Source organism: Mustela putorius, unplaced genomic scaffold (genome assembly GCF_011764305.1).
Source record: "Mustela putorius furo isolate JIRA1106 unplaced genomic scaffold, ASM1176430v1.1 tig00003942_pilon_pilon_pilon, whole genome shotgun sequence".
Classification (NCBI taxonomy): Eukaryota; Metazoa; Chordata; class Mammalia; order Carnivora; family Mustelidae; genus Mustela; species Mustela putorius.
This window is the reverse complement of record NW_025422087.1, coordinates 17,033,597-17,047,009: the sequence shown is the minus strand read 5'-3', so window position 1 is coordinate 17,047,009 and position 13,413 is coordinate 17,033,597. Positions and strand designations below refer to the sequence as shown.

Sequence of the window (13,413 nt, the reverse complement as noted above, 5' to 3'; positions counted from 1 at the left end):
TCCTAAAAGTAGCATAACTGGGTCAACAGATAAAAATTTTGAAAACACTCTTGCCAAATTGTTTCATAGACAAGTTATGCCAATTTATACTGCTACTCCTAGGATAGGAAATTACCTGTTTCCCCACACCCACAATAACACTGAACTTTCTTTAAATCCTTGTTAATTTGTTAGATTAAATTGTCATTGTTTTAAGTTGCATTCTCTTGGAAACTAGTGAGGTTGAATATTTGTCATGTTATTAGACATCCTGAGGATTGTCTATTGGGATTTAAATTTAAAAAGATATTCATCTGTATTTTCTTCTGTAAGCTTTGTCAACATTTAACTGGTAAGAGGTCAAGATATAACTAAAGAGTGCTTTCCTGGGGCACCTGGCTGGCTCAGTAAGTGGAGCATGTGACTCTTGATCTTGGGTTTGTGGGTTCAAGCCCCACACTAGGTGTAGAAATTACTTTAAAAAGATAGAATCTTTAAAGAAACAATCTTTTTTTCCTGAATCCTTAACTAGTTGTTCTAGGACCAATTTGTTTGTTTGTTTTTAATTTTACTTATTTGTCAGAGAGAGAGCAAGCGAGGGAGAGAGCACAACCAGGGGGAGCAGCAGGCAGAGGGAGAAGCAGGCTTCCCGCTGAGATAAGAGCCCAACACAGGACTCCATCCCAGGACCACCTGAGCCAAAGGTAGCCATTTAACCAACTGAGCCACCCAAGTGTCCCTGTTATGCTTCCTTTAACATATAACCAATTGTAGTTACATGGGGATTTCTTTTTGGCCTACCTGCTTAGTTCCTTTACCTGTCTGTTGATTTTGGCTCCAGTACCACACAAGTTTCAGCACTCTGGCTTTATAATATATGGCATTCTCCTGCAGAGAAAATCTATTTGTTATTTTTCCTTTTCAAAAATTGCATTCCTATCCGAGTTATTCTTTTCCATATATTTTAGAATTACTTTGTTAAGAAAAAAAAATCCATTGGAAGTTGGTTTTCCCTCCATTGGAAGTTTTGATTGAAATGGCATGAAATCCGGACATTAACAAATTTGGTATGTTTTGTAAGCAAGGACTCTGTAACAGCAGTCCGGCCTTTGACCTTGAGCTGCTGCTCTTCCAAAGGACAGTGTGGTGTGAGGCTGAAGAACATGGGCCTGGGTCTGGGGCCTTGCCCTGTGAGCCTGGCAAGTCACCCAACCTCTCTTTGCCTTTCACCATCCATACAATGGTTCTTGTTTCATCAGGTCCGGAATCAACGTGGTGACTAGAATACTTTCTCTCTTTTTTTTTTTTTTTTTTTTAAGATTTTATTTACTTATCTGACACAGAGAGAGAGATCACAAGTAGGCAGAGAGGCAGGCAGAGAGAGAGGGGGAAGCCGCGGAGCAGAGAGCCCCATGCCGGGCTGGATCCCAAGACCCTGAGATCATGACCCGAGCGGAAGGCAGAGGCTTTATTCATCCTATAAATACATATGAAGGATCTATTATGTATAACCCTATTATGGATGTGTGTGTGTGTGTGGTGGGCTAACAGAAGAGAATCTCTGAGCTTCTAATACTTATATTCAACTGGAGATTACAGATTTAGAGCCACTGAGCCACCCAGGCGCCCCTAGAATACTTTCTCACAATCAAACCTCAAAATATTTAACAAATTATCCACCCATGGGCGCCTGGGTGGCTCAGTGGGTTAAAGCCTCTGCCTTTGGCTCAGGTCATGGTCCCAGGGTCTTGGGATCCAGCCCCACATCGGGCTCTCTGCTCAGTAGGGAGCCTGCTTCCCTTCCTCTCTCTCTGCCTGCCTCTCTGCCTACTTGTGATCTCTATCTGTCAAACAAATAAATAAAATCTTTAAAAAAACAAACAAACAAAAAAACCAATTATCCACCCAAATAGTACCTTCTAGCTTCTAAAGGAAAGACTAGACAGAAAAAAGCAAAGGCAATATACCTGACAATGGTGATTATCTCTGCCCAGATCTAAATCTGTAATCTCCAGTTGAATATAAGTATCAGAAGCTCAGAGATTCTCTTCTGTTAGCCCACCACACACACACACACACACACACACACACACACACAATAGGGTTATACATAATAGATCCTTCATATGTATTTATAGGATGAATAAATGACTGAATGATGACGGTTCTTCTGATCTAGAATTCCAGGACAGTAAGGCCAACAGCCTCCCCTACCTTCTGTCAAATGGCCACAGAGAATCATAGACTTCTTAGGAAAACTCAAGGTAATGTGAGCTTTCTTTAGTCTTGCCAAGCTTCCACATACGCTAATGGAGGAGGGTACACTGGAGGAGAAATCTTGGGCTGTTTTACAAAACCAACATGATTAATTAAAGAACACCCTGGGGTGCGGGGGGAGAAGACCCTGGAGTCTTCTCTCACTATCTGAGAGCAGCCTAATTTACTAGCCATTAAATTGCTTTCATCTCTTCTTAAAGTGAAAAACAACCTAATAAGATACATGCTGTGTAAGGGTATTTGGACATACATGCTCAGGGTAGCTTTAGGCCCAATAGCCAACATATGGAAGCAAAGCAAATGTCCATAAACAGATGAACAGAGAAACAAAATGTGGTCTCTCCATACAATGAAGTATTATTCGGCCATACAAGATAATTAGGTACAGACTCATGCTACAACATGGAGGAAACTTGAAGACATGTTAAGAGAAAGAAGTCAGTCACGAAAGGACAACTGTATGCTTCCACTTACATGAGGTACATAGAGTAGTCAAAGTCATAGAGATGGAAAGCAAGATAGTGGTTGCCAGAGGGTGGGGGTGAGGGAAGATAGTTATTATTTAATGGGTACAGAGGTTTTGTTTGGTAGGATTAAAAAGTTCTGGAGAGGATGGTGGTGGTGGTAGTACAATGTGAATGTACCACTGAACTCTACACTTAAAAAATTATTAAGATGGGAATTTTTTTTTCTTTTTTTCAAGATGGGAAATTTTATATTGTATATATCTTACCACAATTTTTTTTAAAAAGTTACTAATGCTATTTAAAGATGCTCTCAGAAGTATTTTTACAGAAAGAAAGCAAAAGGCACTGTACACAAAGTTGGCTCACTCATTTGGTGAGCTGATTACAGATGACTCTCAGTTGTGGGGAGAGAAAGGCATCTCATGGGCTTACACTAGGAATGTGACATGGTGGGAAATTTTCTGATTCTACCATGACAGGGGCTTCTTTGCTGACAACTGGCTGGCCTCAGACAGTTCCTCCCCTGTCCATTAGGTATGCTCCAGTAAACTTGGAAATTTAAAGAAAGGAGTCTGCATTTCAGCTTCCTTCCCAGAAGATGTAAATAGCATAGGCGCAGCTCCTCGCTTCATCCATCAACATATCTAAGACACGGGTTTGTGCCAAGCTAATACATACTCCTCCATACTTTTCTAACCAGAACTACCACGGTGGGTTGGTGGTACTAGCCTTACATCAAAGGAAAGGGGCCTCTCAAAGTGTTCATTCCAGACCAAGGACATCTGCTATGAAGATGACCTAAAAGTTCCCTGTACTACAGACTGAAAAATAGCAGTTTTAAAAAATTTTTTATTTACGTAATCTCTACCCCAAACGTGGGGCTCAAACTCATGGCCGGGAGATCAAAATTCCCATGTTCTTCCAACTGAGTCAACCAGGCCCCCTTGAAAAAGGTTGTTGCTGTTGTTTTTAATCTTTTAAAGAGTTTATTTATTTATTTACTTAACAGGGAGACAGAGAAGAGAGGGAACATAAACAGGCAGAGTGAGAGAGGGAGAAGTAGGCTTCCCGCTGAGCAGGGAGCCCAATGGCGGGCTCGGTGGGAGGACCCTGGGATCACGACGTGAGTGGAAGGTGGACTCTTAACGACTGAGCCACCCAGGGGCTGGGGTGGGGGAGCAGATTTTAAATGATAGTGTTCCTACCCCCCAACCCCAAATGTTTTAATGTATATAAGACTCCTAGACACATAAACAGAAATCATCAATATGATCATTATCGCCATAAAGTGGACAGGAAAGATCTACAAAAATCTACAAGGGGAATTACAGAGGAGGGGCCGGCAATAATTGTAGGTTTATGGCAAACAGCATCCTAAAACTAGATGGAGGACCTAGCAGGAGCAGCAGGTTGAGCAAGACCGGGAAGACAAACTGGCGACGGGGAGCTGGTAGCTCCGGGGAACCGCAGGAAAGGTGAGTAGGGGCAAACGCAAACTGAACGAAGGGCAGCAAGAAGAGAGGAGCGCTCCACGGCGTGAAATACCGCGAGAACGCAAAGCCAATAAGAAAAGCCCTCCAGCTGTAAGCTAAAGTCCCGCCCTCCGTCCCGCCCCCTACGCCTCGGGCCCCGCCCCTCGCGTCCGCGCCGTTTTCGGCCCTCAATAAAATTCCCGCAGTTCAGCGGTTGCGCCGGACAATATGGCGGCGTCCATGTCCATGCTGGGCTCTCTGCTGCGGACCGTTCGTCAGGTCAGGCCCTTAGTCCCACGCCTAGTCCTCTCCACTGAACTCCCAAACCCACGGGTCCCCTGCTACTCTGGCACCTGGAGCGGCCAGTGCCGACCCGTCCCAGGGGAGGTCAGATGTAAATTTGATGTTCGTAAGCCTATAACTGACAGGCATTGGAAGCTGCAGATTGCCGCCCATTTACAAGTGAGTGCAGGTGGAGAAGAAAAGGGGTCGGTGAATCGAAGCCCCAGGGACTCCAGCGTTAAGCGAGGAGAGCCGGACATAGGAGACTTGACCGGAGTTGAGCAAGGGAGAGGGAAAGCCCTGAGAGTGTGGTGGCCCGGAAGCGGACGACGGCAGCGTTTCAGGGAGCAGGGGGTGGTCCGCTCAGTGCTCAGTTGACAGGCCAGTTAAAGGGCCGAGAATTGGCTATTGGTTTTCAGCAGCGTGTTGTTGGGGTCTTCGTCATAGCAGTTTCAGTGGTGCGGTGGGGGCCAAAGCGTTCGAGGGAGAACGCGAGGAAAGAAACTGAGGACTGAGTATAGACCTTTGTTTTGAAGTTTTGCTACAAGGGGAGCAGAAAAATGGGTTGGTAGCTGCTGGAAGGAGAGGTGGGTTAAGAGTGGGTGTTTTGTGTCCTTGTTTTTTCACGCGACGGAAGTAACTTTCTGTGTTAACGGGAAGATCTTGTAGCGTGGGAAAAACTTAAGAGGGAAGAATTGTGCAGTTGTACTTTTGAGTAGGTAAAGGTGATGGGTCACCTATTCCATTGTTTAGTCTTAGGAATATGGACAGTTCATCGTCAATGGTAGTGTTATCCAATAGAAATATAATCCCAACTGCATTATGTAATTTAAAATATTCTAGGGCTACCTGGATGGCTCAGTTGGTTAAGCGTCTGCCTTGGGCTGGGTCATGATCCCAGGGTCCTGGGATAGGGTTCCACATTGGGCTCCCTGATCAGAAGGCAGTCTGCTTGTCCCCCTCCCTCTGCCCCAGTTTGTGCTCTTTCTAGTTCTCTCTCAAATTAAATCTTTAAAAAAGATAAAGTATTCTAATACCCCTGTTAAAAAAGTAAAAAGAAACATGGAATTAATTTTAATTAAATATTTGAAGCCTGCATTTCCAAAATATTAACTTCAATATATAATCTGTGATGACGACTTATGAGAAATTTGCATTCTATTTTCATACTAGGTCTTCAGAATCCAGTTTGAATTTTGTTTACAGCACATCTCAGTTTGGATGCCACATTTTCCACCATTAAAATGGAAAATGTCCTACAAAAATAATAAAGTGGTTTAATATTTACAGCTGCTTCAGTTTAAATTTTTAATGAATTAAAATGAAATAACCTTAGGAATTACATTCCCCAGTTGCACTAGTTACATTTCAAGTGTTCATTAGCAATGTGCAGTTAGCTATATTATGCTGCTAACTATATTAGACTGGATATTTAATAACAGGAGAGAATGTATAATATGTGATCACAGATACTAGGAAGGGGGTAGTTGTAATGGGTGTTTATGGAAATTCTTTCCCAGTTGCTTCTAATTTTATAATTAAAGAGAAGTCATCAGTGGAGTGTGAGGGTTTGAAGCAGGTGTTAGGGATTTAAGAGAAGAGGAAATGGTGAAATAGGAGCAGACAGGAAAACTAGTGACAAGAATTAGAGCAAGTACAGTAATGTGACAGAGGGACCAGGGAGCGGAGATTGGATGGAACACCATAATATGCTTATGCATGTGGAATTCAGGCTGGGTAAGGGGGAGACAGGAAATCAAAAGCCGAGTGTGAAAAGGTGGTAGGATCGATGAATTAAAAACCTAACAAGGGTTGTTGTTGGGGTGTTTGAAGATCAAGCCAGAAAGAAGTGATAGAGAATGAGGGGCACCTGAGTGGCTCAGTGGGTTAAGCCTCTGCGTTCCGCTCAGGTCATGATCTCAGGGTCCTGGGATGGAGCCCCACATTGGGCTCTCTCTCAGCAGGGAGCCTGCTTCCCCCTCTCTCTGCCTGCTTCTCTGCCTACTTGTGGTCTCTCTCTGTCAAATAAATAAATAAAATCTTTAAAAAAAAAGTGATAGAAAATGAGACACACAACACTGAGATAACAAAGCTTGCACCTACTGGTAATAAAAGACCTATGGCATGGAAGGGAGTACAGAAAATCACTGGAGGGGGAGGGGTTCAAGGAACAGAGAGATCAGGAGATAATTCATGTATGTTGAGATCACCAGGAATTAGGACAAGAATATTGGAAAGTGACAATGTGCCAGGATCTAGATTCTGTGAAAAATGAAAGGGAGGGTCTGTGGTAGACAAGGGCAGGAGTGAGGGGTGGTGGGAGGGAGAGTCAAAGCTTCCTTTCAGGAAGGAAGGTTTGGGAGCTGCCCTGAAGACCAAGAAATACACTTCCCACACCTCCATTCCCAGTCATGGGAAAAGAAAAAAAAAACGGAGGAAGCCATCAGGAGGGATTCAGGATTCAGCTAGCGGAAAAATCTGAAGATTTTAGAGGAGGATTTAGAAGACTGTATGACTGTAGGGCTTATGTTGAAGAGGGCCCCCAAAAGCATTTTGGGAGGTAAAGACAGGTGGGGGGGGGCAGAAATAGGATGTGTACAGAGCAGAATGCAATCTTAATGTATATAGCACTGTTAGAAACTGATAAAATATTGACTGTATAAATGTAGGCAAGAGACAGAACATTCACAGAAGAAATATTGTAATAAAGCAATAAATGCTTTAAGAGTATATATTTCTCCTCTAGTCAGAAAAAAATAGTTATGCAAAAAATGAAAGATGTTAAAAAATAAATAGAAGCCTGTTAGATGATAGAGAAGAAGTTGATTAGGGATAGCTTGGATAAGGATCGAAGGGAAATGTTTAATTTTGTTTCCTAAGTCTCCTTGACTTTCATTTTCATACGTAAAAGTGCACCTTAGGTTGCCAATCAACACATTGTTTCTTGCAGCCAGAATGTTCTCTCCTGTTCTTATGAATCTTATGTCACTCATTTTCTTGTTTGCTTTGAACTAACCATCTTCTGTCCCTTCCCCTGCCCCTAGCTGTATCAAAATCCTGACCGTCTCTTCAAAACTTTGCTGAAGCCCTCTGTAACATGACATTTGTTTCCAGCCCCAGAGACCATGTTACTCATTTGACTCAGTCCTGTGACAGATCATTATTGAAATTCCATTTGTGCTTGTCTTATTTCCAAGGGTGATTGTAGAATTGTCTTCCCCCACGAGGCTTTTAGCATTGAATATGTTCAGTTTCTCTTTTTCAATTTATCAAAAAAAAATGTTGGCATTCTTGTAATCTCATTTCCATAGCTGAAAAATTTTTTCAAGATTTCTTTATTTTAGAAAGAGAGTGAGTGAGTGAGGTGGGGAGGGGTAGAGGGAAACAGAATCCCAAGCATACCGCCCACACTGAGCAGAGAGCCCCGTCTCACCACCCTGAGATCAAACCTGAGCCCAAACCAAGGATTGGATGCTTAACCAACTGTGCCATGCAGGTTTCCCTCTGTAGCTGAAATTTAATTAATTAACATGTAATGTGTGCTCTGGTTTGGGAGAGACTTGAGTTTTAGTGGCCTATACAGTCTGTGCCTTTACTATATTGAGAAACAAAACCGAGCTGTGTGTATTTGAAGATCTAATTGGCTTTATTAAATGATTCTGGAATGAGGAACCATCCCATCTAGAAAATGGAGGGGAACTCTCAGAAACTGTACAAAATGAAGGTTTTTATAGGAAAGAAGTAGGGCAGGAGAGTTATTAGCAAAAGAAAAGGATTGTTCCAGGGCGCCTGGGTGGCTCAGTGGGTTAAAGCCTCTGCCTTGGCTCAGGTCATGATCCCAGAGTCCTGGGATGGAGCCCCGCATAGGGCTCTCTGCTCAGCAGGGAACCTGCTTCCTCCTCTCTCTCTCTCTGCCTGCCTCCCTGCCTACTTGTGGTCCATGTGTCAAATAAATAAATAAATAGAATCTTTTTTTTAAAAAAAAGGATTGTTCCAGGCAAGGTCACTCTCCCTTAGGGGGATGAGCAGTGGGTCTTATTATGCTGGTTACATCCTCTTCTTTGGGTGATGAAGGGCCCTTGTGGCACTTACTGGTCCCATCAGAAAATTCCTGACTGACCAGTTAAGATTACTCTTGTTGGGGAAGTTCAAATTGTGAATGGACTTGGCCTAAGTAATGCCATTTTGGGCTTTTGGTTTTCTGTTTTAATTAATTGTCCTTTTGGTCAGACTCAAAGCTTAACAGAAATGTGATCAGAATTGAAGGCATTAGCGCCACTCAGTGACCTCAAGTTCTAGCAGTTTTTATTATTCCTTTGTGTGGTATCCATAGATCCTGACATTTTGGCTTACCCTCTGGAATATTCACAGGTCATGGCTTCAGGTTCAGTTTTTTAAGTTGGTCATTTTCTTTGTTCCTTAGATGTTTCAAGTCTCTTTTCTTAATTATTAAAAATTTTTTAAAAGTAATCTCTGTGACCAGTGTGGGGCTTAGACTCATAACCCCAAGATCAAGAGTCACACGCTGTACTGAGCCAAGCAGGCACCCCCAGATGTTTCAAGTCTTAGATCATTTGCTTAATGGTTAGCAGCTGTGAACATGCATTTAAAACTTCTGAGAGAATACAGGGCACCAGGGAAGTTATTATGATTAATATAAGCAAGATAATTCCCAGTATATGGAGTGTGCTATAGAGCTATAGTCCCCAAGACCCAAGCTAATAAAAGATCAATCAAAGAAGGACCCCATGGAAGGAGAGCTTTTTAAGCCATGTGACTTGTTACTGTGATTTATGTAATTGAGTTTCCGTTTTCTCAGAAGTGTTAACCCAGGCACAGCAGGTGGTGGCCATAAGGACAGACACCTTGCTCAGATAAAAGATAATTAAGAGCTATTTTCTTATCAACAACTTTGGCTAGAGAGTCTAAGGATCTTTGTTGGGCTGCTATTGTTTAGCAACAGATGTTGCAACGATTTTAAGAATTAAGGAGCCATTCTTGATCATTTATGTTTATCCCCAACCAGAGAAATACAGACCTGTCAAAAGGAATAAATGAAAGCCTCCTGGTAGGTCCTTTTTAACAATGTGAATTCAGGGGAATCGACCAATAAGATGTCTTATTTTGCTTGTGGAAAGTTAAGAGCACAGCTAGCTTTTCTCCTCGCCTGAAATAAGAGGTTACACCCTCTGAGCAAGGGCCTGAGGATGTTAATCTTTCCAGGGAGTGCGGATTAAAGGACAAGAAAAGGTGAATGGGTTTTATGTTTAAAGCATGGAGTCTTGATCTGTCATCTTCGGTGAAAGTAGTCTACCTCAGTGTCAGTTACTTCTCTTCCTTGCCAGTTTGACTTCTAGGTCTGCAGCATCTGTGTGGACCAGGTGTCAGGTCAAGTGTTTTTTTTAGTTTGCATACTCAAGGCTTAATACCTATTAGTTTTGCAGCAGCTCTTGGTAAGGTCTTTTCCAGTGGGGCTCAAGAGCTGTTCTTCTCTGGTGATGTTTCCAAAATGCCCAGACTTCAGGCTCCAGACCATAACCAATAGGATCCTTTGAACTGGGGTTGAGTGGAAGCTTTATTTACCTGTTGATGATAGAGTTTATCTTAAGGTACTAAAGATTTACAGTAGCTAGTCATACTAGCATGAGACTATAAGAGATCAGCAGAATATCATATACTGATAGAATCCCAAAAGGTTTGCAAGGTTTTTGTTAATGTTTGTATGATTTACCCAGCGAAGTGGGTGCTGTGGTCTCTGGAGATCATGGAAAATATACTCCAGGTGGGAAACACAGTTTCCTAACTATTTCTTTGCTGTTGTGGGGACATCATCCTTGCAGCAGGGGTGAAAGCTTCAGCCCATTCAGAAAACACACAAATAAGAACAAGAAGGTATTGATCACCTGTGCTAAGTGGCAGTTAAGTGAAGTCCAGCTGCAGGTGCCTGAAGGGTCCCCAAGGAGGTCTGAAGCCTCTGGGAGCACAAACCATTTTTCCAGGATTATGGCCCAAACAGATGAGACATTGCTGGTAGACTGTTTTTGAAGGCAGATGCTTAACTGGCTGAGCTACCCAAGCTCTCCTATTTGGTCACTTGAGAGAGAGAGAGAGATTGATTGATTGAATGGGGGAGGCAGAGGGAGAGAGACCATCTTAAACAGACTCCCTGCTGAGCACGAATCCCACACAGGGCTCAATCTCAGGACCCTGAGATCATAACCTGAACTGAAATCAAGAGTCTGATGCTTAACCAGCTGAACCACCCAAGCGCTCTGGTACCTTTTGATATTAAAGCTTTTTTTTTTTTTTAAGTGGGCCTAATCGGGCCCAGCATTGGGCATGGAGCCCAATGTGAGGCTTGAACTCAGGACTCTGATGTCCAGACCTGAGCTGATACCAAGAGTTGGATGCTTAACCAGCTGAGCCACCAAGGCATTCCTCTTTTTCCTTTTCTTCCCACCCCCCACCTTTTTTTAAAGAAGCTCTGTACCTAATGGCTTGAACTCAGTACTCTGAGATCAAGAGTCACATGCTCTACAGACTGAGCCAGCCAGATACCCCTTAAAACTTTTTTTTCCCAAGATTTCATTTATTTAGGGGTGACTGGGTGGCTCAGTCAATTGAGGATCCTTTAAAAAAAAAAATGTGTTTATTTTAGAGAGAGAGGATGTGAGCACAGAGGGGAGGGGCAGAGGGAGAGGGAGAAAGAGTCTTAAGCAGACTCCAGGCTGAGCAGGCAGCCTAGCATAGGACTTGATCTTAGAATCCTGAGATCACAACCTGAACCAAACCAAGGGTCAGATGCTCAACCAACTGTCCCACCCAATCACCCCAAAACTCATTTTTAAAAATAAATTCCTTGTGGGGCGCCTGGGTGGCTCAGTGGGTTAAAGCCTCTGCCTTCGGCTTGAGTCATGATCTCAGGGTCCTGGGATTGAGCCCCGCATCGGGCTCTGTGCTCATCGGGGAGCCTGCTTCCCTTCCCCCCTCTCTCTGCCTGCCTCTCTGTCTACTTGTGATCTCTTTCCATCAAATAAATAAATCTTTAAGAAAATGAATAAGTAAAATAATATAAAATTCCTTGTAATCTTAGCCAGCTTGACCACATATTCCTTTTTAAAATTCCTTTTTAAAGATTCCTTTTCCACAAAACTTCTATAACTCTTTTTTCCCCCCTACATTTCATTTTTGTCCTGTGTATCTTTAAACAACCAGCCTAATTTTAGGACAAAATTAATTTTTTTCCCTTTAACAAAAAATTCATCTCTATTTCTCACTTTTTTTTTTTTTTTTAAATTGAAAACATCCTACCTTCTTGGCATATGGAGATGTTTCCCTTATTTTTAGTAGCTTTAATTACATATATGCAAATTTTTAACTTTAAAAACTTTAATTTGTAGGGGAAACTAAGAAGTAAGTGTGAATGGTCTGTTAACCAGCATTCCTTAAATCTGTGAATTTATGCATACATTTCATTTTATGTAGAAGCACACATATGCCTTTTAAAATTTTTTCACGTACCATTACCACATCTAAGTATCTTTTTGAGTATCTGTAATAAGAATCCAAAAGTAGATGAACCTATTTTTAGTAATTAATGTTTTAGTATTTTGTCTTATTTGGAAATGACCTAGATATTTAATGAATTTAACTCATCATTTAAGCAAAACTTTAAGGTTTCAAGTACCAAAAAGATTTGGGGACACTATTTTAAAAAGGTCCCTAAAACTTTGTATTTATTTAATCTATTTGTTAAATAAGTTTAGATTATTTACCAGAACGTTATAGGACGTGATACCTTGAAAGGCTTGTTTAAGTTAGTTTTCATTTCAAGTATTTTTTTCATATCCCATGAAATTGAAAAACATTTGGGTTTCTCTCTTAGAGTTTTAGAATACCCAAATTTTACAAGCACTTGCCTTCAAACCAACTAAATAGAGCTCTTTTACAAATTAATTTTAGCAGTACCGTGTGAAAGTAGAGAAAATATCTCCTACAACATGTATAGACACACAGACAAGATATAATAAACATTTATAGCATTTGTTTTTACTAATATTTGTGGAGAGGACATACAGGCCTGATTTCCAAATACCTCCCTGTATGGAGGAGCGGGGGAAGGGAGAGATGAAAAACTTTTCCCTAAAGTTTTGTATTTGCTCTTAGGTCCTGGAGAAGATAAGGGTAGAAAATTTACGGAGAAGGTATCTAAATTTTCTTCAAGGTAGAGATTTGGAGTCTGTTATTAGAAATGCGAGAGCCTGGGCCTAAGAATAGCCCTTTTAGCAGTTTGTATTCTAAGAGGACCTCTTTCATGGGGCATCTGGAGGGCTCTGTCAGTTACGCATCAGACTCTTGATTTTGGCTTAGGTCATGATCTCTGGGTGGTGAGATCAAGCCCTATGTTGTGGGGCTCTGCACTCAGCAGGAAGTCGGCTTGGGATTCTCTCTCAAATAAATAGATCTTTAAAAAAAGAAAAAAAAAAGATAAAAGGGCCGTTTTCCAGGGTGCTTGGTTGGCTCAAGTCAGTAAAGCATGTGACTCTTGATCTTGAGGGTCATTAGTTCAAGCCCCAGATTGGGCATGGAGTCTTCTTTTAAAAAAAAAAAAAAGGAAAAGAGCATTTTTCCCTCACTTTTTTCCCTTCAGTCTCAGGGCTGTGCTTAACATTTGAGGGCTGTGCTTAACATTTGAGAGATGTGATAAGATTTAATCATTTCAAGGAACAGAGAATGAAAAAAAATTACAATTTTTTGTAGTGAAACTAAGAAGTAAGTGTGAATGGTCTGTTAACCACAAAATGGTCTGTTAACTACAAAAAAATTACAATTTTTTTTCAGGACATTCCAATTTAAAATTTACCTTTTTTCTTAAGAGGACAGTTTTGTTTCAATATCTTGATCATTTATAATACGTTCATTTTGAGAGGAATAGG

General features: G+C 41.6%; 1 protein-coding gene across 1 annotated transcript in view; it reads left to right on the top strand.

The window, feature by feature from the left end:
* The first annotated feature begins 4,339 nt into the window (after positions 1-4,339).
* MRPS14 (mitochondrial ribosomal protein S14) overlaps positions 4,340-13,413 on the top strand; it is a 28,460-nt gene continuing 19,386 nt past the window's right edge. The window contains exon 1 of the mRNA XM_004761958.3: positions 4,340-4,474. Coding sequence (XP_004762015.1) covers positions 4,424-4,474 — 51 coding nt within the window. The 5' untranslated portion in view covers positions 4,340-4,423. The remainder of the gene's footprint in view (positions 4,475-13,413) is intronic.